The 24,713-nt window shown below is 49.6% G+C and overlaps 1 protein-coding gene across 1 annotated transcript in view; it reads right to left on the reverse strand.

The window, feature by feature from the left end:
* Positions 1-2,716, reverse strand: part of LOC119100173 (mediator of RNA polymerase II transcription subunit 14-like) — a 5,757-nt gene extending 3,041 nt beyond the window's left edge. Inside the window, exon 1 of the mRNA XM_037223283.1 lies at positions 2,690-2,716. Within this exon, the coding sequence (XP_037079178.1) occupies positions 2,690-2,716 (27 nt within the window). The remainder of the gene's footprint in view (positions 1-2,689) is intronic.
* Positions 2,717-24,713: the final 21,997 nt, after the last annotated feature.

Below are 24,713 nucleotides of genomic sequence, written 5' to 3' on the forward strand. Positions count from 1 at the left end.
GAGGGTGAAGCTAGTGAATGGGATGGAACAGTGGCCTCCTGGAAACATTCTGCCACTGTTTGCTGCAGAAGGCGTTAATCATAAACTCAATCGGTTGACTGTTTGCTGAAACTGACGTCGGGATTAGGACCTTTGCCGTAAACTGGTTGCGTGGGCAATCCGGTTCTGATCCGGCTGTCAGTCAGTGATCCGACAAAGGTGAGATATTTTTACTCGGGTACAAGCCTCGTTTATCAAACACAGAATGGCGTGCGCGCCGTGTGGGTGACTCGGTCTGACTCAAACTCGGACTCAGCCCACCGAGCTGATTCCGCTAGCATTTGAAATTGCGTCACTCGAAGTCGGCAGGAACTGGTAGGCTGAGCTTACGTTGTTTGGATTAGAGCTCTTCCAGCCAGTGATGGCCATTTCATGGCTGTGTAGAATGGAGAAGAGCGGATAACAGTGGTGCAGAAGTACACACACCTAGGGGTCCATCCGCCGAGCATGACCTCGCACTGGGACTGCTATGCGAGGGGGCGTTACGACAAAAATACGCGTGGAAAAGTATGTGTGCATAATAGGCGTATACAATTGTTGCCAAGCAAATGTACATGAGGTATGAAATTTACATGGCATAAGTACGTGCTCAAAAGTTCGCATGCAAAGGCTCGCAAGGAGATGCTCGTTTAGCATAAAGTTCGTATGAAAGAGTGAGTATGCATTAAGTGCGTACGCAGTTGGTCGTTAACAATTTGAAGTACCCAGATGTTCGAACCAGATAAAGTTGGTTTTGACACAGATTATGCACGCAAAGGTTCGTGAGCGACAGGGGCCTTTTGAGCAAGCGGCCGTGGGTGCACTCCATGTTCAGAGAGTGATGAACATTAAGCCAATGCATGGCGTATGGCGATGCATGCTGCAAATTGGCTTGGGGGGTGGGTGACGCTTCCATGGGTAGTGTCCCAGGATAAATCGACCACCAGTGTACCAAATTATACACCAAAACCTCTTAAATTTCGCCGAAATTTTGTTTCCGTATGAATGTTGATGTGAAAATAGTGAAATTTGGGTGATTCAAGGTATGAACTGGAAATAATCCTTTTTAGCTCTATGCGGCGTAATGCTGAAACATGATGCCCTTCAGCGATGTTAGATCGAATAAAGCAGGGTCCGAATAAAAGGGGCTGCATTAAAAGCGGGTCCAGGTGGCTCATCACGCTCTGCGATCCGATTTGCTTTACAGAAGCAATGGTACACCGAGTGTCATCGGTGCGTCTGCTCGCGAATTCCACAAGCGAGCTGACTCGCCGCGTTCGTCAGCTGGCATCAGTGGTGCCCTTAAGGGCGTGACGCGAAGTCGTCGGCAGAGCCGTCGCCAGGTTTAGGGATATTGGGGGAGCTCAGCAGACCCGGCGGGCGATCCGCAGTGGGCATGCTGCTGTAACCTCCAGTTCCCTCCATCTCAGGGTCACCTTGTACAACCCCATTGAATCTGGCTCATTCGCTGGGCGTCTCAGAACGTTACGTTCATGTCATGAACATGTTCATGTTCATGTCATGTCAAGTTAGGTTAGTCAAGATACCCGATCTGACCTATGCAATTGTTACCATCCGTCGCCATCGTCCACGTCCTCATCTTCCCAGTCGACGGGATGTAGTGGTCCTCAGAGTACCATTCGTCCGACATCTGGCGAAAGAATGGCAACTGCATTCCAACGTCCAGTACACAAATTCATCAAAAGTTTTTTGGTACGTTCTATCGTCAAACGACCTCATCCCTGAAGAAACTTTCGTACAAATTTCGTGCGCTTACATCAGATATCGAACCTTTGCTTGTGTTCCTTCGTGAAACACATGCTATCAGTGACTAGCATTCGCGCCCGAACATTTGGGTAAAGCCAGTTGCTCGCGACTTTTCCCACAGGAACTTTTTCCTGACGAACACTTACCATAACATGTATTAACACTTCATTTTGCCATTAGACACTTTTACTGGTACGGGCTCATTAATTGCCCTGTGCACTTTATTCAGAAAACATAAGGTGTGCGTACTTCATCACGCAAACAATTGTAATGCGTATTTTTCCTACACATTCTTTTGTACGCAACCAATACAGGGCGTGTGTGCTCAAACGGCCCCCAGGGGCCATTAAAGGGAATATTCCACGTCTTAAGATATTGAGGCAAGCAACAGATATAATGAAATAAGCTCGCTTGTAATTGTTGGTATGCTTTAAGTGAAAAAGACTGCTTTATACAACATAATTCACTATGTAGTAAATGAGTTCCTCGAGAGGGCATAATTTGATTACGTCATGGAACGTTTGTGTGACGCTGGAGTCGCTGCTAGATGATCGTGCAAGAATTGCCACTATAGCGGACAGGCTGACTCACGTGTAGTATTTCAGCCTCCCGGAAGATGGGAATGTTTATTGGTGGTGTCTGCCGAACCAAATATCGTCCTATGCGTGTGTTTTGGCCTTCTCGTGGTTTTCTTCCACTATTGTCCGTAATTTAATATTTTTTCATTTCATTCAATCATATTTGGAAACGAAACTATGCTTACCGGTCCTCAATTCCCAGTCCCATTTCCGTCATAAACTAGTACCAATACCAATGGTCCTGTGTGTTATAGCATCGAACGGCTGGTCGATTGGCAGAATAGGCAGATTGCCGTCCGTTCATGCCACAAATCGTGCTGACGTACGTCGAGCACCAATATTTCGATGACCATCTTTATATTTATCACGAGCAGACAAAGTTCGTGGAGAGGCGGCATTCGCGTAACTTTCCATGGGGTCATGCGTGCCGTTTTTTTATTAACATAATTTACAAGCACATCAACAATCACTTAGCAATATACACCAGTGATCACACATGCTGTAGGCTAGACAGCCATCTACAAGGTTCGGGCAACCGGCCCCTGCGTCACGGTGGATGCGGTGCGCACAGGGACAACAGGCCGCGCCCGACCCGCCGCGGCTGGAGTGCGTTCATAGGAATAAGCGTGAGTGTGCTTGTGAAAGGGGAAGCAGAACAAAAAAGTGTTGGTGACGCGTGGAACATGCCCTTGGTGTATTATGTGTGCGTGAGTGGTAGCTGCGTGAGTGCGTGCGTGGATGTTGTTGTGTGTGTGAGTGAGTGATGTGAGTGAGTGCGTGAGTTGTGATGTGGTGTGTGTGTGTGTGTGTGAGTGTGATGTGTGTGTGTGTGTGTGTGTGTGTGATGTGTGTGTGTGTGTGTGTGGTGTGTGGTGGTGTGTGTGCTGTGTGTGTGTGTGTGTGTGTGTGGTGTGGTGTGTGGTGTGTGTGTGTGTGTGTGGTGTGTGTGTGTGTGGTGTGTGTGTGTGGTGTGTGTGTGTGTGTGTGTGGTGTGTGTGTGTGTTTGTGTGTGGTGGTGTGTGTGTGTGTGTGTGTGGGTGGTGTGTGTGTTTGTGTGTGGGTGTGTGTGTGTGTGTGTGTGTGGTGTGGTGTGTGTGTGTGTTGTGGTGTGTCATCATGCAGAGGTGGTCAGTTCTCGCCAGGTTAATGCCTGTCACTGGTGATGGACTGTTTGTTATTCTGTCACCACGGTAATGTTCTTCAGTTGTCCCCATTTTCTTTCATATAAGTCTTGCTTATGAGCTACTTTTGCAGCGAGAATTCCATTTGGGCTTCACGTTTCAGTTGGTTTTTCGAGTGAGCCACCGTAGGCTGCGTTTCGAGTGAGCCACCGTAGGCTGCGTTTCGAGTGAGCCACCGTAGGCTGCGTTTCGAGTGAGCCACCGTAGGCTGCGTTTCGAGTGAGCCACCGTAGGCTGCGTTTGAGTGAGCCACCGTAGGCTGCGTTTCGAGTGAGCCACCGTAGGCTGCGTTTGAGTGAGCCACCGTAGGCTGCGTTTCGAGTGAGCCACCGTAGGCTGCGTTTTGAGTAAGCCACCGTAGCTGCGTTTCGAGTGAGCCACCGTAGGCTGCGTTTCTGCATACCAAACTCGCAAACAGCTAGCTTTGCTCATTATATTATAATATTGCTTCTAGGTCAGTAGGGAACAGCCAGGTTTCGGCGCGTATATTAAAAAGTAGTTTTGATAAGCTTTCCCTGAATTTTCCCAAACGCTTGGCACTGTGTTACTGATGGATAAATCCATCATGGCTTTGAATTCTGTCCAAAATGCCGCAGTCCTTTTCACTTACGTGCGGCTGTTGCGGTGCTGTTATTCGCTTTCTCTTGAACTCGAGCGCTTTAATCATTCCGCCGACGGAGCGCCGCGCTTCCGCTCACAGCTGGTGACGGGTGCACAGGTCGTTTCCCTACATCGCTTAAGGCGATTCCGGGGCTGGCATTCTCGTAAATCCCGTGCGTTGTCACAACAACCTCACGCTAAACGTCGCGAGCCGCGCACCACGGACTCAAGCCAGCCGCGCCGCATTGACTCTAGATCGCCCGGAGCAATGCGGAGCAGGGCGCCAAGCGTCCGACCCAGCCGAGGTCAGGATCGAGACTGCTGCATGCTCTGGTAACGACGAAACAGCTTGCACGAAATGAGTCTGCACGGGGTCGCGTGCGTCAAGGTCAGAACCAAGAGGGTTTTAAGTGTTTAAAGGGTATGACTGTGAATTGCATGTAATGCCGTTTAATAGTTCCCTCTGATTGAAGAAATTGTGTTGCCTGGAGCAGTCTTTTCGACACAAGGTATACCAAAAGTTAAAAGTGAGCCTATTTCATTCTGATGTTTGTTTAAATATTTGCATGTATAAGTGACGCATCACGCATCACTTAACATGCAAACGATTTCAATTAAACAGCATCGCGCATCAAACGCGAGGTATCACTCATACATGAAATAATGCAACAACAAATGGCATCACGGAAATAAATATAATGACCAATCATGGCTGGTGCATGAAGTCAGCCCCGGATGAGCGGGGTGTGGCGAGGATTCATGATAAAGCAAGAATACGGACACGAGGGCTGAAGCTGGCGGACGGATCTGTCGCACCATTTCAGACCTGTGAACTCGTGGATTGGATGCCAGGCTCGAGCATCTGTGTCGCGCCTGGTGCACTCCAGGCGCGAGTCTTTACTTTTCGGTGTCTGGGTCAGGTCGGAGAGCTTTAACAACACGTGGACTTCAAGGCTCACTTAAGACAAATACCGAGGTTGCTGAAATGAGCAGCATTCGCTCCTGGGCCTTATTTGGTTCCCGCTCGCTTCGCTGCGCGAGGTGACGCCACTGGCGCCGGTAGTTTCCTTGGGGGGGGGGGGGGGCATAACGCGTGCCGTTGTATACCCTTTTATGGAGCGCCAGCAACTACAGAGGCGCTTCCATTCGTGACGTAGCGTTGACCTGTTTCAACATTATGAAGTGGATCTCAATTAGCATGTGTAAGCCACTTACCACCCATGGACCACTCGGACAAATTACCCGTGCATCGCTGTTGCATGGACTCAGAACCTGAAATCGGTATAATTTAGATGTAGCCCGCGCTTGCTCCGCTCTGCGGAGAGCCGAGCAGTCGTAAGCTCAGGCTTACGCTCTTAGTCTAGTTGTGTTTTGACAGTTGACAGTTCCCGCGTTTTTGGGACGCCCTGTCTACCGCTGCTCGAGCTTTGAGGCCTGTTTTCGGCACTTGGCCTTCGCACAATTGGCTTCTCCTACGTGCACGAAAAGTGTCCCTTTCGCCTGATGCCAAAATAAGCTCCCTCTCTCTTGGGCGACAACGGAAGAATGGGCGCCAATTTACGTCGTAAATCGTCTCAAAAGTTGAATCCGCAGTATGTGCAAATTTCACGTCAATCTATGCGTCTGTGCTGTGCGTTTGGCAACAAGCGTAAACTCACAGACATAATAGATGCACTTTTTAACTTAGTACCTTAGAAGCCTTTCAAACATCTCTCCTGACTTCTTTGCCAAGATCAGGACGTCCGCCGCAGCACGTGTATGGCCGATATAGGTGCATACTTTACGCACTATCATTCGAACACTTACTGTTGAGCTGACGAGGTAAATTTCTCTTAATGCGTTTACGTATACGTTTACCAGAAAACGTTTACCAGAAACGTTTACTTGGAATAAGCTTATCGTATGCGGTACGACCATACGGTTGCTGTGGCAGCGACCCATGAACGACAATGAAACACAAATTTACTGGTTACAGACGGCATATTCGCATCGGCATGGGTGTCCCCGCTCGTGTTCGGCAGGCTACTCGCACTCCACCTCAAGCCATGGCTGAGGCGGCGCTGACTCATCTTAAATATTGCTCGGATAATCCCTAACAGACGTGACATTGAAATGAGTTTCGCATTGCAGCATTTCAGTCTATATACCAATCATACAAGTTTCACGCTGCTATGGCCACAAGAGTTCCAACAGCTGATCGTCAAGGCGCTGAAGGGAATAAGTTTTGAGGTAGAGTCTAAGTTGAGCGACTGTGGACGAAAGATCAAGTGCGAGCGTGTGACTATAATTATTGGATAGCTAAGAGCCATTTCGACTTCCCCAATTGAGCACGTCTGGAAATTCTTGAGACCTATCTGGGCACTTCAATCACCCTCATTTACAAAAATGCTCGAAATATTGCTCCATCGATATATTTTTGAAATGCTTGCAAAACCACTTCCGGTCACAACTTTAATGGACAGCTTTAATGAGACATCAATAATATAACTTTCTACTCACGTTGTGATTGACGTTTCTGGGCCTTTTTGGGTTCATGAATCGGAAGTTGTTAAAATCAATGGCGTGGTGTCGCCTGTTTTGTCAATGGCGGTCCCAAAAAACAACATGGCGGATCTTTTGTCGTTGCTCTTAATTGGGCCTTCCAATTTGACCATCCAGGGTATTTTTGAAGCATGCTTTGCGACTGGCGTCCAAAATCCGTAGGGCACCCATGTGTCCCTATGTCCTTAATAAATGTCATATAATCCAACGCATCCTTCTCATTTTTTCAGGTGTTTGATGGCATGATGAGCCATGTCGAAGATGCAGACAGATCCAAAGGGGAAGATGTTGATCCGGAAATATCTTCCGTCATGCAATCCAGTTCCATCCGCCCATCAAACTGCTCACTATCCACAGCATTGTCTGCATGGTTCAGTACTGCGTGGGCAAGGGCGATCGACGACGACGACAGCAACCAAGTAATCGGGGGGGGGGGGGGGGGGGGTTCCAAGCACGCATGTGCCAGGGTACTGCCGCGACACGGCCTTCTACGTCCTCCTTCCGGACAATCGTCAGATGCGTCAAATGGCTGTGGGAAGAGTTTCTTGAAGGCAGGAAGAGACCAAAAACGAGTGTGAAGAGGAAGAAGGAGGTAAAACCCAGATGGCTGCAGTTGTTCGGTATGAGCAGTTGCTGGGCAAAAGGGGCAGAATGGGCCTGTTTCATGTATACGCCCATGATGGGGAGAGGAGGAGGCAGGTTAACCATGAGCAGGGTGGCCAAATGGGGCTCGGGGAACAGAAGTACTGCGACCATCAGAAGGGAGCGAGAGTGGAGTGTGACCACGAAGTCGACCCTGCTTGATACTATAGCCCGAGTGAGGCAGTAGAGTGAGAGGGCAGGAGGGGATGAATATTTAAAAAAAAAAACGATGAGGGTTTCGGCTTTCATTCCTGGAAGTTGTCACGAATATGGTATTAAGGGGTGGGTAGGGTACAACTGACAAGTTATACGAGCTCCGACAGCTGTCTGTCTCCTGGCCTGAGCAGGAGCCGTACGCTGGCTGAGGGCCAAGGGGCAAGAGAAGGAAGCTGCAGGTGGAGGGGAAATCGAGAGTTCACTGACTTGCTCTCTGTGCGACACCGGCACATCAGGGACACGGAAAGGGCTGTCAAGGAACGGATGCACCGGACCCTGGCAGATCTCTCCGGCGCTGGGCTCTCTCACCAGCAGGCAGCAAGCGTTGTCATATTCGGCAACGGTCTGTTCGACAGGAAAGAAAGGAGTGGAAGGAATCTGAAGGAAGGAATATAGAGATGGTGTGGGCAGGCAGAGGCACGCTTACTTCGAAACTAAGTGTGCTCCAGGCAATTAGGGTGGCAGGATGCCCAAAATCTCTTCCTAATGGCGAAGGGCATGGAGGGACGGTCTAGTGAGAGGTTGGTACTGACACACCAAATCGATTCCATTTCCAAGAAGGGAGTATTTCAGTTTGTACTACAGGGCTTTACAATGGGCCAGAATATTTTCTTCCTGCTTCCGATCCTCAATGTATGCAGAGAGTCCTCGGAGAATATCGCCACGCAGGTGAGCTGCGCTATGGAGATGCCGGCTGCCGTGAGAGGCAAGAATGCCGCTGAAGTCTACGGCTCCGTGGAGGGCCACGTGGCCGACAGCGACGAACACCTCAAGGGGATGGCGGAACTACTGGCAGAACTGTACAGCCTCGACTCTGAAGGGCTGGCGAAGGCTTCCGCGGAGTCCACACCATTATCGGCCTTAGCTGCGGGATGAACAAAATGGTGAACCTGCTGGAGGCCGAAGTGAAAGTCCACACCTTCATCACCGAGCTCATGATGGACCTCAGTCTTGACACCATGAACAGCAGTTTAGATGGTCAGGCACTGGATATGACGCAGAACCTAGTTGCGCCCGAAATCAGCCACGCACCGTGGAACTGCTTCAAGCGCTACATTCCTGCAGCAGCAGGAGGTGAAGAACAGACAGCCTCTGTACAAGGATCAGAGATTCGGCTGCCTGAGAAGGGCTGCTGCTACCGCCCTCACACCACAGGGCACGGATCAGTGCCATAGTGCAACGTTTCTTTGAATTCGCCCGAGACTGGTTTATATTCGCACATCTTTTTCCCTAAAAAAGGGTTTCCTGGGCGTCTATTGTGCAAGGATTTTGACGAATCGGTCTACTGAGGATATCACATAACACAGACATTAGGAAAGCGAAACAAACTGGAATGAGTATATTCATAATGTTGAGGAGAGAGTCGAATGTTGGGGAGAGAGTCGAATGAGATTTCTCCCGTCGAGGCGGCTGCTTCAAATAAAATTGCTGGACTTTTCAGAAGGATTTCCAGAAAACTGGTATCACCGATGAAATTGGACCCGTGTTACCACACAATGCGTGAAAAATGCAAAAAGGAGGATATTCCCCTAAGGCTATTCCCCCTCCCCCCACTAAAATATTGGTGAGCCAAGCACGATAACACGCCAATGTCAATGACAATTAATTGACTCTGGCAAATCTACATAATGTGCTTGAGTCAATGGAATCAATGGAATTATGCACATTTTCATTTCGTAAAACGTATACGAGGAAAACAATTCAACTACACGACTCGTCTGTCATGTTGAAGGGGATAAAAATAAATACTTGATGGCTTTTATCTAAATGGATGGCTTTTACCAAATCAGGGATGCATAAAACTTTCTTCCAACGTTGAAACGAGCAATAATTTGCTGGAAGGGCGTTTATCCGCCATCCGTTTTATTGTCAACTTCGGAACGTCTGCCTCAGCACAATTTGTTTCAAGACTGAAAGGAGCTGAATAAGAGCAACGAACTGAAAGAGACAAACGAGTCGGGCCGAGTTTGTGTGGTTGATAACACCATGTCATTACTGGCCCATACATTTTCAACCTGAACGAAATGAGCATAATTTGTTCAGTAAAGGAAACTAACACATTCACTGCAGAAATGTATCACCCACCAAGCCACTATGTCTTCAAACCGCTCCAGTGCTGCGACAGGTTCAGAAAACGAAACAACGGTGGAGCTGAATGCTCTAAGACCTCAGTGTAACCTTGAGGAAATGGAGCAGGTCTGACCAGATGCATGCTTTTGCTCGGGATATTACTGAGCAGAAATCGGAGCAATCCCTTGGCTGTAAAAGGCATTGCAGAAGTAAACTGAAACTGGCTTGTTATAATGCTGGAATGTTTGCATGTAATGATGCTTTGTTTCTGAACTTTCCTCGAAAACAAAGGCCATCCTCTTCTTCATCCCAAACTTCGTTCATCTTCAAGCGTGTCGGAAATCATGGGCTGAACCCACGTGGTGTATGCATTTATGTCGAACTTGTTTTGCTTCACGTCGTTTATGCATTTATGTCGAGCTTGCTTTGCTTCACCTCGCACACAATTCGCAACAGACAGCCGGTAACCTGGTGTCATATTGCCTAATGAAATGAAATGAACCGACATGAAATGGAACCGTCACAACACTAAAGGTCAATAATCCGCGTCCTGGATCCTAACAGCAATGTGGCCAGCTGAAGGAAGTGAGATAGGTAGGACGCTGGGACGATGACCCCTCGTGGGCGCAGACGAGAGACGATTTAACGTTCCTTTTGAGAACAGGATGAAGATACACGCTATCCCTAATGACTGGGCTAAATTCGGAGCATACTTGAATGCTTCGGAGCAATTTAAGGTGCGCCCTGAGACCGAGGAAGACCGAGGTCTTCTCATTGCAGCAGAGAATGGGTTCAACGTGGTCAGAGTAGAATGGCTGAAGTTGTCCCACACAGGGATATTGGGTCGAGCCAGTTGACTGCCAAAACACCGAAACTATATAACACGAACTGGCACGCATCGGCGGCTAACCGACGGGCCGTGTCCGAATTGAGCGTGCATGGCTGACTTCATGAACTCACCAACTCTTCAACTATTTCAATGTTCCAGATCATCGCCTGATAAGTGGTCGTGGTTGTTCACCGCATTCGAGGAGGCCCTGCCGCCGGCTACCAACAGCTTGCAAACGGTGCCGCCTACCACAGGCTTGCGAAGCACGCGCCACGCGCATTCCATGCGGCATATCACTTGATGTCCAGGGATGTCCGTGGAAATTAATTACGATCTGTGCGGGAATGCGTGAAACATGTGCCGAGTGATATCCGAGATCTGTTGTAAACTCGGCGACGGTGCTTCACGGCACTGAATCCACCCCATGCGCTGGGTGTGACACTCGTTTTTCTGCAGTCAAACTCCACCTGTAAAGTGAAGTCTGACTGCAGAAAAACGAAGGTGCTAGGATGTGAAGGATGATGTTACCAACGCCTGCAGTTTACTATCTATCGCAGACCAGTGCTGTACGAAACCTCCAGTGTCCAGTTTGGTGTGAGGACAAGATGAGATCAAAGCTGGCCACGCAGCTGCTCAGAGTGTCTCTGGGGAGCTGTGCTGATCTGGGATTTCTCTATACGTTGTTGCAGATGCTGTCTTCTTGCAAATGTTGCCGAAGCTACATGTTTGGGACTCTGGAAAATATTCGTGTTTAGCGGGACCAGTCTTAGCTGGTTTTTGAGCCCGTGGAGGTAACTGCCACACGACATTGAGAACCGTTCCTGATTTTCTCTGATAGGCAAGTGTCTTGGCCCACCCTGTTGCTGGGAATCGTGATCCGCTGATGTCAATCACACTATGACGGGAAGTTAGCCTATCTGATTGGGACATGGAGCTTCACAGAGTAATCCAGTTTCGTGATTTTGTTTGGTGGATAAGTTTTCGTGTTTGGCCGTATCCCTGCACAGGAAATTAACCGCGCAGTCATTTCCGTGGCCACAGAGAGCCATCTTTATGCAATGGTAAGCCCTTGTCTCGCGAGCTGCCGGCCACGGGATGGCAGGAGGACACCCCGTCTCTGCCAGCCGGTGGGCATCGCTGACTTCGCTCAGCCGGGCCTCCCACCGAGCGCCGGTCGCCTCCCAGGGTCATACCGACTGACACCAGCCGCTGCCACGCGCCGCTGCCGCGGCGGCTGGCCTGTGACCTCTGCAGCGCGGCCGTCGCGGCCCCGCAGCCCGGGAGTCACCCCCCCCCCCCGACGCCGACTCTTCTAATGGGACGTTTTGGCGTATGGGCCGGTCGCTCGCCAGGCCAGCACGGCGCCTCGGCGGGCCCGGCGCTGGCGCGCGGCCGGCCGCCCGCTCGTTACGTCTAGACCGGGCGGTAAGTGGCCGCCGGCGCTGACGCAGCGGCCCCGCCGCCAGCGGCCGAGCATCGTGTCAGCGCCGTCCGGGCCGCGCCCGGGACGCCGCTGCCGCTCACGACGCCGCGCGCCAGGTGGCGCCCTTGTCGCTCAGACGCCACCGCGGGGAGGATGGCCGCTCGGCGGACGCCCGAAGGAGCGCTCCATCGGATGCCGCTCCAGTCTATGCAAGCTGAATACCAATGTTCTTTGACCCTGGAAATTCGTTTTGAATGAGTGCCTTGGACGTTTTTGGTTGCGTCCGCAACCCCAGACTTGTGGCGCGTACTGTGCCGCAGTGCATGTCAATATGCTGCGTCGTGTTCAATGGCAGCAATTGAAAGGTGAAGGGTGAGCAGCTCTCGACTCATGGGCTGAGGAAAAGCGTTGGCGCTCCAGAAAAGTCACGGAGACACGTTGATGCGCGGTCACCCTCGCATGAAGGATTATGCAATTGATGACGTTAACGCAGTTTTTTGTAGACTGAACTGGAAAGTCAATGCCGTTGCCTAAATAAAAAAGCGAAAATAGCAAAGAACGCGATGAAACATTTTTTATCTAGGCATGCACTATTCATTTCTGTCAGACAACGTTGCCTTTACACACAGACTAACGTGAACCTCAAAAGAACTTTTCTACCAGCTGAAATGTTGGCATGAGCCCTGGCAATCGATGGGTTTGCCATGTGAACAGAATAGTCCATTGGAATAGGTACAACAGCTCGCTATGTTAATGGCGATCTTTCCTGCTTTCCATATGTGTACCACAACGGTCTGTTTGGTGACCATGATAGATTGGTACAAGTAAATGCGTAGTGATATCAAAATATTATGATTAGTTTAGAGCTCTCTATCCAATTTGCAGTGTGTTTGCAGCCTGAAAGCTTCACTCCCACGAGTCTCGATTGTTGGATTAATCCCGCTTTGAAAACAAATATGTCTATCTGTCCTAATACAATGGCGAGAAAGGCAATTTTCAGGTACACAGATAGAAGCTAGCACGTGGCTCAGCAGACCGACCACCTAATAGCCTCAGAAACGTCCACGTGCCTTAAGGCGCATGGTGGATGGTCCGGTTGTGAGGGCTCGGAGACTGGGTTGCCGCCAGGAGCGTTTATCACGTGAGCGTGGGCGGGACGCATAAGAGGATCCAGGAATGCGAGGTAGCGAAACCCATTGGATCCACGGGCGCAGGGAAGTGTGGCACGGCGACATATTCGTTCATGCCAGGGGTTAATCCTGAAAGTTTTTCCTGTCCTAAATTATATTGGCTACCTACTTGTCGTCGATCTCATTCGACTTTTACCCAAGCTGGCCTTTTTTATTCAAGCTTTACCACCGTCAAATTGTTGTTCTTTAATTATTAAAATTTGACTTGCACCCCTGCTCTCTCCCATCCTTTAACTTTTCAGATTCGGCCTTTATCGCTGTCAGCTGTTTTCCCTCTTGGCTTTTTTTTGATTTTTTTAGGCTGGACTACGCTTTTTGAATTTTCCAAATTGGGCTATTATTTCCGTCGAAGTTTGTTCATTTCAACTATCTACGTTCGCCTTGCTTTCCGTTCGGCCTTTTCCTCTTCGACGTTTTGTCCGGGAAGCGCACTAGCCATATTGGATGCGTGTTGATTTACTATATGTCAATTTTCCTAATTTAGTTTTCGAGTTCTCAGCAGAGTGACGAAGCACCTTCCATCGCATCACCTCCGGCATTAATCCCTTTGTTTTGCCGTAAGCAGTGTGAGGTATGCTATTGTGATAAACATCGCCTATTGAAGCAATGTCACTCTGTCACGTCTTCTCCGCAGCGGACCGCCGACGGGTGCCAGCTGTGTTCAGCTGAGACGCGTCAACAGCATCGAAAAACATCCTCAGAAGCATGCTCAGGCCTTTTAAGCACCCACATAGCCCGAGAGCGCAGCGCCAGGACACATCATGATACCGGCACTGCAATAAGTATGCTATTACTGTAAGCACGAGCTTGTGGTCGGGAGGCATCCTATTTTTGGAAGCCTGGATCTACGTGCTCACCTCGTCATCGCACGAGGGGCGTCTGCGAGCGGATGTCTACATTCCTTTGGTCCCAGCAACATCCTAGGACATACACCATGGGATGTTCTCTAGTTTTCGGTGCATCGGTCCCATTGGAAACATGCAGAATAATGGAGTCGAGGACCTTCAACAGGTTCTTGACCGGCAGCGGCTTTGGGAATGCGCACCTAATGTTCCCTGCACAAGCTGCCATCATTACTGCAGATTCAGTTTTACGTCCGGGGCTGCTTTTTTCTCGCTGGGGTAGATTAGTCAGGCCGGCTAGGTCTTGCCTCTTGCCCGATGATTCTAAGTTTGATATATCATCATCAGCAGCATTCATCACCAGTGTGTACCTGTCGTGTTCTCTTCTCACCGTACTATCAGCGGCCCTGAGGCCGTTCATCCCTTTTCCATGACCAGTAGACCAGTCTTGTTTTTATTCCCTGACTTGCCAGCTGCTGCTCAGGGTGTGCTTGCTAGCCTTCAGCAGCATTTCCCGCATTTTTTCCTCGAGGATCACCTTGGTATACCTCAGCTTCTCCAGTGAATTCTCTCATTTCGAATGTGCCCCTGCATGTCCCAGTGAAACGCTCAGCATGCGAATGGTTTCCTCGCTTTGCGTGCGCGGCATCAGCAATGTGGGAGGTTACAAAGTGCAAATCCCCGCACTTAAGGCCATGCAAAGCGAATGAGCTGCTAATGCAGCCCACTGACGATATTAGCCTTAGCCCCCCCCCCCCCCCACACGCACTTTCACTTTTTCACTGATAAAAGCGAACCACGTTACGTCTTCCTGTTTGAGGACGCAAAGGAGGGGCAGTTGCGAATAGAAGCAACTGATCGTTGGATCGTGGTACACTGCGTTTGTCAGTCACATCCGGAGGTGTGATCCGCACATTTCAACACCAACATGGTCTCTGCTTTGTTTGACCAGAGCGAAGCTCTTCAGACACTCCCTTAACTCCGTGAGAAGCTGGCATCGTTCACGACTAAACAAGCGGTGTTTGTTGGCTCTTGTAGAAACTGGGGTGATGTCTTTGAAGGTGAGCTTTTGATTTGCAAAGCTGCTATCGTCTATAACATGATTGCAGACGCAATGTCTTTTGTCATAAAAACGGAAGTGCGATCTAGCGAACGTAAGACGTATTTGAACTGATTTTGTTCGCTTCATTGCTCGGATTCCTATTCCCCAAAGTACCCGAGCAGGACTGTCTCGAGGTGATATACACGACAGCTTCTGTTTCTTGAGGTATCAAACGTTCAGCAGTATCTCCCGGTTGTAAATACACTGGCTTTGCTGTGCTGTAGCTATACTTGTAGAACTAGTACTTCTAGCTGCGCCTTCTGTGCAACTGCCCTAGCTGCTCTGCACTGGCTGCACAACTGCACTAGCTGCTCTGCACCGGCTGCACAACTGCGTTAGCTGCCCTGCACTGGCTGTACAACTGCACTAGCTGCCCTGCACCGGCTGCACAACTGCGCTAGCTGCCCTGCACTGACCGTACAGCTGCACTAGCTGCCCTACACTGGTTGTACAACTGCACTAGCTGCCCTGCACTGGCTGTACAACTGCACTAGCTGCCCGGCGCCAGTACATGCGTTTTTTGGCCCGTAGCAACACTTTGTGCCAACCGTTTTTCGAGATCTGAAAAGGAGATGCTCTATTCATTTTTCCTGTACTGGCATGTCCCCTGATCACTATAAAACATTGGCCATTTCATCCGATATCTCATTGGACGCCTCGTGGTGACTGAGGGGCACGATTGGTGCTGATCAGTAAAAAACAATCGGACAACAGCTATCTCGGCTCCTACACCTTGAGCCCCGGCGCAAAATCGTGAATATATAGACTTGAGGAATTGTATTTAAAAGATGTTTTTAAAACGGCCATAAGCGTATTTTTGTGACAACACAGGCGACACAAGACGACACTGATCTTCAAAAGCAGGGCCATGGCGGCTTCCGTCCACAAACAGGCCCCTAGAATATACACCCATGATCAGACTCGTTCCAAAAACGAGAGGATGCAAGGCACCGGTTGTTATGAAGTGCACGGGTTTTCCGTTTACTTACTGCGTTTGACAGCAAGGAGTTGTGTGATGCTGCAATACAACCTCGCTAAAGCTAGTTGCCGCGATGCGGGTATGGCCGGCAGAACCACCCAAAGTTTTAGTCATGTGGAAACGCATCACTGTCTAGCCGCCCTGCGACAAAGAAAGGTACTAAAGAGCATGCCATCAAAATTCCACATAGCTGGCCTATTGGGCATGTGTAGCATCCATCATAATTCGGCTAACTGTTGGAAAATCTTGGAATCACAATGCCGATGCCAGTGAGGAGAGACAAGGATGTCTTCGACGCAAGATGTCATGTATGCCATGCTCTACTTTGCCCTCACTTTAAGAGCATCGCAACATTGTTCGGTCTTGTGTTTGCATCACGTTTTTGCTGCGGTATAAATGGTTCAGAAATGGCGCAGAAGTTAAAAACCGAGGCTAGCCCACACGCTACGCACACTGACAGTGTCGCGTTCTAGCAACTCCGTATTCCGTGCAGGGGAGGTCCGCCCGGCACCGGTCTGGTGAGCGCCAGTCTGGCGTGGAGCGTTCCCTGATGGCTGGAAATGACGACATCCTTCATTTTTCAGGCAGCCCTGTTTGTGAGCGGCGATCGTTCAACGACCGTATTACTGTAAGATGCGGATGATCTGTTGGCCATCTCCACTCTGCAGGAGGATTTACAGAGATCGGATCGTCCAGCCTGACTGCTGTCACCACTCCGTTCACCTCCGCTGGCCGTCAACTGGTTAATCGCGACCACCCATCACCATTGTAACAGCCCCGTCCTTCATAGGACCTAGCATCCTCTAGTTTTTAAACTACAGGCCTGCGAAGATGTATACGCTATTTCACGGACTATGTCGAGGTCACTTTGGCATCCGTAGTGCCATAGTACCGTTCAGATCTTCTCCTTCCATAAGCCATGCGGCGACCAGAGCCAATAAAAATAAAATTGTCGAGTTGTTCACATCTGGCGTTCGTGAACACGATTCCCGATATAACGGCCGTCAATTGGCTCTCAATCACTGTTGTTCAAAGTGCGAAGAAGTAATCAAACAATAACGTAATTAGGAGTACATTTACTGAGTAAAAAATTATGTTGCGTACAGCAATCTTTTCGGCTTCAGGGCATACCAATAGTTATAGGTGAGTCTATTTCATCATATCTGATGCGTGCTTCAATATGTTCCAATGTGGAACATTCAATTCAAGAGAGGCCCGGGGAGGGGTCACTGGGGACACTCGGACGATCGGCGTCATCGCGGCGCAGAAGATGAATTCCCGTTTCGTAGTGGAAGCAGGTTGGTAAACTTTGTAACCATTGCAATTGCTCCGCAAACTTATCACTGCTGTATTACACGCCGACAGAAGCGTAGTGGTGTAGCACCTACTTTGCTGCGAGAGAAGCACCTCTCCGCGCTCCTCATTCCGTCGCGCCTGGGCAAATTTCCAGTCAAATATGCGTTGCCGTAGAGAAGGAACTTCACGCTTTTGACCTGCACCTCTCCAGCGAGCAACTCGTTGACTGCTCGACAGTTGGCCGAGCGCTCCGCAGCTCCATGCTTGACAGTAGGCCGAGCGCTCCGCAGCTCCATGCTTGACAGTAGACCGGGCGCTCCTCAGCTCCATGCTTGACAGTAGGCCGAGCGCTCCGCAGCTCCATGCTTGACAGTAGGCCGAGCGCTCCTCAGCTCCATGCTTGACAGTAGACCGGGCGCTCCGCAGCTCCATGCTTGACAGTAGACCGGGCGCTCCGCAGCTCCATGCTTGACAGTAGACCGGGCGCTCCGCAGCTCCATGCTTGACAGTAGACCGGGCGCTCCGCAGCTCCATGCTTGACCGTAGACCGGGCGCTCCGCAGCTCCATGCTTGACAGTAGGCCGAGCGCTCCTCAGCTCCATGCTTGACAGTAGGCCGAGCGCTCCGCAGCTCCATGCTTGACAGTAGGCCGAGCGCTCCTCAGCTCCATGCTCTACAGTTGGCCGGGCGCTCCGCAGCTCCATGCCTCAGCCTGATCGCCTGCGTTCAGTGCGAAGTCGGCGACAACGATTTCTCCGCAGTTCGGCCGTCTCTGAAGTGTTTTTAGTCGGACCATTTCCCGGCGCGTCGGCGACCTAAGTGGCGCATTCGGAGCGCTCCCGGGGGACGCCCGCCCCGCCGCTCTGTTGTTTATCCCCCCTGGGCGGGACGCGCGCCTGTACGCGGCCGTCAGCCGTGGGTCAGAAGTCGCAGCTTGGGGCAGACGCACCCCGCTCAGTGTTCACGGTGTCGATCAGCGCAGTCCGTGCGTGCGGCAGGGACGTCCCGAGGCAGGAAACACGCAGAACGGACGTCAATTTCGCCCGGGAGTGCCGTTTAGCTTAGTGCATTAAATATGGGGGAAATTATGGTTTAGTGTCCCAATCACTCACGCTGATTAAAGCGAAAGAACTGATGACACAATAACGCTAAATGTCCAGCTAGCTGAAATGGTGAACGATCTACTAAACATAATAATGAAATAGTGACACATAAAACCGTCCGCTTATGGAAGTGGCGGAAGGCTGAACCACGAATGGCTTAACGACAGTTCACAGGAAGTGATGCAACAAAACGGAAAACCGTCGGAGGCGAAGCAGTAGTCTGAACTGAACCGAGCTGGGGAAACCCTCTCCCTGCACCCTAACACGTGAAAAACTCAGGGCATATAAGCTATTACTGGACAGTCGTACCCAGAGGGCGTTTCTGCGTTTTACATTGTTGAGTCGCGTACACTTTCAGGGTTGCCGCATGCATACTTACCTACACCTTGCATTACGCTTCCAGGCACGCATTGTATGATTATTATTGTTATCATTCTTCTTCTTCCTCTTCTTCTTATTATTATTATTATTTGTATTATTGCGAACCTTGGCGAAATCCAGCGAGTCGCTATTCTAACGTCCCGTCGGTACATACTACATAGATCAACACAGAACACGCAGCACATGTAAATGAGATGCAACGCCAGTGATACCCATACGATTTTATAAAAAAACGAACGACTTATGATACAATCAGCACCTGCACGTCATGGCCAGTTGGTCAAGTTAGGTAAGTTCTCCGATGAAAGACATTGCTTTGCGCTTGAGCTCATTTAAGCTTTTGCAGTGGCGCGTGGCAGCAGAGAGGCCATTCCACGGCGCTACGGCTCGTAGGAAAACGCACTTTTCACGCACTCTAAGCGAGGTTGTTTACAGCGCTCGTCTGCAGTACAGTTTCGTCATCGGTGGCTCTGGTGTGCCGCTGAGATACTTCAGATCGGCGCCTGATCAGGTTACTGATAGCCCGTGGTCCACCAGGCACGTAAATGACGCAATGCAAACATATGCATTCGCGGTGGGTGACCGTTTCGTCGAAATTGGGCCAATTTAGCTATTTTCTGGATTATTTGATGTGATATCGTCTGCGTCTGCCGACAAAAATTCTGACCGCGAAGTTAATAGCCATATCCAGGCGCTGGCGCTGAACGGCTGTTGTCGGGGCCCATGCCGGTAAACAATATCTGATGTGAGAGAAGATCATTGACTCAACCAGGGACTTTATGGTCGAACTGGGAAGCACATGCCTAAGCCTGTTAATAGCTTTGAGGGAGCCAAAACAGCGCTGAGTAGTTTTGGCCGTTTAATGCTGCCAGTTGAGATTTTCATCGATGGGCACCCCTAGCATTTTGATGTACTCTGAAGAAGACAGCTGGGAGTTACCAAAATTCACGCTCAGCCCGGCGGCTTTGCGGGTGTTGGTGGGTGTGCCAGCAACAATGAATTCAGTTTTTGATGGTTGACCTTCATTGCCATTGATGTCAATATAAATTAAAACGATCATTGATAAAGAGCAACTGTGCTGTGGTGAACTAGATCGAGTGCGGGGATGTTACCGCTTCGCCCCACAAAACCATGCCGGCTAGTTTGCACCTGTGACGGAGATAACTAACAGGCAACTAGATACCAAGCAGGGGAGCAGCCCAGCAAACACTCGTCATAAGAGAACCAAAGGAGCCGACTCTGGCGCTTCAGTAAAAGCAATGCGGGCCTAGGAGGGAGGGGGGGGGGGGGGGGGAAGGAGCCTCCGGCTACGCCTGTGGTATCAGGAAATGGTGATATGCTTTTCGTATAGCTTGGTCCGATGATGTTTCACGCTGAGTTCCTCTTGCATGCCGCCCAAACAGCCGAGCGCAGCAAAAGCTTTCAGTCGTTTATTCAATCACAGGATAGTAGTCTTTGACGTCGATCGACTGTTGCATAAACAATGCCTGAGCCCTTCGATCTCTCAGCAACGCATCGTGTCAGTGTAAAGGTGAAGCAGTAGCAGCAGTCAACGACAGGACATGCCAGCCTAGAAGCCTGAAGCAGTTTGAAAGTAGTTGTACTGCTGAAACGCGATATCAACGCTGTGATGACTGATATTGACAGATGGACCGATTGGTGATGGTATGTCATCGCAGTTTCCAGGATCAGCCAATCGTCGTCCTTGCAGGTCAGTTGGTGCCACGATGTACATTATTACCAGTCTGTGGCAGGCAAGTGGGGCGACGTTCAGAAACGCACTGATGTGACTTGGCAGACCTTTGGCGGCCAATTGATAACCAGCTCGGGAAATCACGCAGAAGCAAGGGTGGCCGTGCCACTGCATTACGTGACGCTTCGTGACAGGTGATGATCAATGGCTTTGCAAGTGGTCTATGACGGAAACTAACTAAATTTAATATTTTCAGCAGTGCATGTCTAAAGAATGTGCACAATAATAGCTTCCCGTGCAATGTTTCAACTACAATGTCGGTGGTCGCATTATGTGCAGGTGAAGCGAGCGACTTGCTGCTTGTGGGGACATGGACGGCAGGTGAACGACAATGGCACGCGAACGTAGGTTTCTCAAAAGGTTTTTTACTGATGGGAAGGTCACCAACAACATTTTTTCTTGGATGAAAGAACACTCGAAAATCATGCATTTAATAAGCACAGGAATATGGAAAACCACTGACCCAATTTTCCGCATGATGTGAACAACCTCGGCCTTAACCAGTCGTGAATAATCATGGCGCGTGTTCTGTTTTGTAACTAGCTGTCTTACATTTTCATGTCGATATGGTTTTTTGCACCAGAGGTGAAACATGTACCTTTACCTGGGAGACAAAAATATGGGGACTGGTGGGCACAGCTCGTAGGGTGCCATAAAACGCCCACCGGCACAAAGTAATGAAATGAGCTCCGCCACTGGCGTTGGGAGAGCTTGCTCCAACTCCCATGGCTTCAGTGCCAGACGGCAAGAGGGAAAATTATGGCAGTGGTTGCACTTTTTGGCAAAGGCTTGTCCGCTGTTATCTCAGAATGGTAAGTGGGCAGGATCTCGCCAAGACCAAGGCCGTGTGAGGCCCATCCCATGTCGTGGTTAAATTTCCTAGCACTCAAGTATAACAGTAGTCGATACATGTGCTTTACATGTTCGCGTTTACGTACCTTTCCACACATAAATCAACCAAGATGTGCACTAGCGTCATAAAATGATGAAGGCTTAGCGTATCACCGGCAATGATCAGCTGGCACAGGTATGGCAATGCATCATGCCAGCAGCATCAGTTTGCCTCAGGTTAGGGGTTGTTAGAAAAAATACATGCATAGCTGGCAGTGTAGGTACGAGCCACCGTAAAGCCAGAGGTGATCATGAACAGTAATGCGGTCATAATGTAACATTTTAGGAAACCATGATGCCATAAAAGTTGATTTATTAGGCTGTTCGCCAAGCGTAAGTAAACATTAAAGTCAAAGTGTTAGATAAAAACTAACGCCTCTTAAAGTTTGTAACTACTTAAAAACCTTCCATTGCATCAATCCATCTTGAAAATGTCTAATTCTGACGAACATTAATACTCTGACATCGTCATAGAAGTTGGGACATGTGGTACGTGGATGCTACAAGAAAGAAAATGCTCCACATTTAAAGACATTGAGGCATGCATCACATATGATGAACTAAGGCCACTTATGTACGTTGGTATATTTTTGAGTGGAAAAGAATGCCCCAGGCAACGAAATTTCTCGTTTGGGCACATGTGCTCCTCAGCACGTCATTAATTAATTGCGACATGGAACCTTAGTATGACAGCACTCACTTGTCGTTCTTCAATCACCCGAGAAGTGTCCGCGCCGGTGCTGGATGTGTGCTGAAGCAAATATCGCTAGGTACCCGTCTTTTTGGCCCTTTCTCGTGGTGTTCATGCGTATTCATCCGTGAGTTTAAGGTTTATGTGTTCTCATACTCACATGCTCGGTTGCAGCGCTATTTCTAAGTAATTCGACTACAAGTCTTATTTCCGTAATAACTAGCAGGAATGTATATCGCGCATTATAACTTAACGTGTCGATATGGCCTATGTCACACAGGAGACGTCGTTAATCCATTGGCTGACCACGCCCGACTGGCAAGGCTATCCTGACACAGAGCGGGTGCTCTCCTTGCAGCTTTCTGCCAAAGAGCCTTCCTTTTCTCATCGTCGTTTCCGTCGTTTTTCCTTTCGCTTTCGTCCCAAACACACACCTTTCACTTAGTTTTTGTTGTTTTCTTCCTGCTCTCCCATTATGAAGAAGCGTGGTAAGCGCAAGAAGCATGATACGGACATTGACTCGAACTCGGTCTCTGTCACGGATTCTCCGTTAGATGTAGCCGGCGGAAGTGTCGCTAGCCCAGCTCTGGCTACCACTTCGCTTGGTGACCCCCGCGCGCCCCAGGCCCAGTCCATGGGCATACACACTTCCATCGCGGTGTCGGGACAGCACTCATCTCCGTCCAGCACTATTGGTTTCGATCCTCGCTCGTCTTTGATCACCCCGGTGTCTGCCCAGTCTGATGCTGACTTTCGCGCGACCATGACCAGCAATCGCCAGAAATCTGACACCATTTTCAATCCACTCGGCTCCTTCGTTGTAGTGCAACCCATTGACGAGGTCTCCTTCCAAAAAATCAGCGTCTTCTGGCCGTCCAGACAACTTCAAACTGTCTGTGGCCCATGTGATCTTCAAGTGAAGGCGCCAGCCAGTGAAACACTTGTGATCAAAACAATCTCTCGTGCTCAGACCAAATCTCTCCTCCAGACCACCAAATTCTGCGGCAAGAAAGTAAAAACTTCTCTTCACTTCGCAAGACACACCACCAAAGGAACCATCTTCGCGCCTGAGCCCCGTTTCATGATGGAAGAGGAGATTCTGGCGGAGCTCAGAGCTGACGTTTGCGTGTTCAACGACTGGCCACGTTCCGCAACGGACAGCGTGAGAACACCAACTTACGTGTGTTGACTTTGACAATTATCCGCCTCCCAGAGACTCTCACAGCCGGCTACCTTCAATATCAAGTCAGAATATTAATTACAAATGCACTCAGGTATTTCCAATGTTTACGGTTCGGACACGGCGGCAATTTCTGCAGAGTACAAGATGCCCCCAGCGCGGAGAGACCCTTCACGGGGGCCCGTGTGCACATGGCCTCAAAAATGTCAGCTGTGAAGTGCTGACCGCAGCGCCAACTCTTTCCAGTGCCCGACATGGAGAAAAGAAAAAAGAAATCTGCTCCGAAAAGGCCAAGACAGGTGTATCTTACCAATAACCACGACGCACTGTCGGGGCAAAAATGTCTTCGTCGTCTTCAAAATCATAAGCGCAAGCATCAAAAGTAAAAGAAGCGACATGTAGCACACAAAGAGAACCGATTCCCTGGTTGCCGCCGCTGAAAACTCTTGCTCCAGTCAAGACTGTATCAGTTGCATCAAACACACAAACCTAGCAAAACTGTTCCCTCGAGTTCATTTAATTGTTCAGTTTTCTTAAACGTACTGATTTGCTTCAGGCACTGTAAAGGGTAATCAACCGAGAAGTGCTATTTCTCTATTCAATCGCATTTCTAAGTCTGATTTGAAATAACCTTCTCATAGGCGTGAAATGGTCGGAACGGGACGAAACGCCTGAAACCAAATTATTTAAATTAGAATTGGGTCATTTGATCCGTCTCCGTTATCCTTTGTCTTGCGTCATCCTGCATACTCGCGACACCCCGCTTACCCGGGGCAGGTGCATGCGTCAGCCATGAGTGGGCCGAGAGCCCCTTAGAAAGGGGGCCCCGACCGGGTGCGCGCGACACATAACGACGCATGCGCGGGTTAAAGCTCGGTGGTTGGCTCCCTAGACGCATGAAAGCCTGCCGCACCGTTAACCATTTCCTTCATCCCATAGCCCCCGAAATGATCATTTCTGGTGGGAAGGGCTATAATCCCAAAAACCTTGTGTTGTCAACCACAAAGATATGAACAACAAAGATCACCACAAAAGTAACACATTTCCACATGTATGGTTCAGGGCCGGTGGACCGTTGTCACGTCTGTAAAATGCGCTTACGGGGGCCAGGGTGCTGAAAACTGGAGGATTTCAAGTCTCAAGCAGGGCAGAGTTGTGAACTGCACCGAATCACCTGCGATTTGGCTATTTCGTTCTGAACCCCATACAAACGTGACATACTCCCCTTTTTGGTTTTATCGATTAGGCTAACCAATCATGCTTGAAATTACTGAGTAAAATTTGGGCCTATGTTGGCATTGAATGTTCATGCACCCTCACACTTGCTCCAGATTTCGTCTGTGTGCGTGCATTAAATCTCAGATACTTAGCATGATGAGAGATATTGTGAGAAGTGAAAACCTATACATTTAAACTAAAGTATAGCTTGGTCTAATTTTA

This window comes from Pollicipes pollicipes, unplaced genomic scaffold (assembly GCF_011947565.3).
Source record: "Pollicipes pollicipes isolate AB1234 unplaced genomic scaffold, Ppol_2.1 Scaffold_4881;HRSCAF=5763_pilon_pilon_pilon, whole genome shotgun sequence".
Classification (NCBI taxonomy): Eukaryota; Metazoa; Arthropoda; class Thecostraca; order Pollicipedomorpha; family Pollicipedidae; genus Pollicipes; species Pollicipes pollicipes.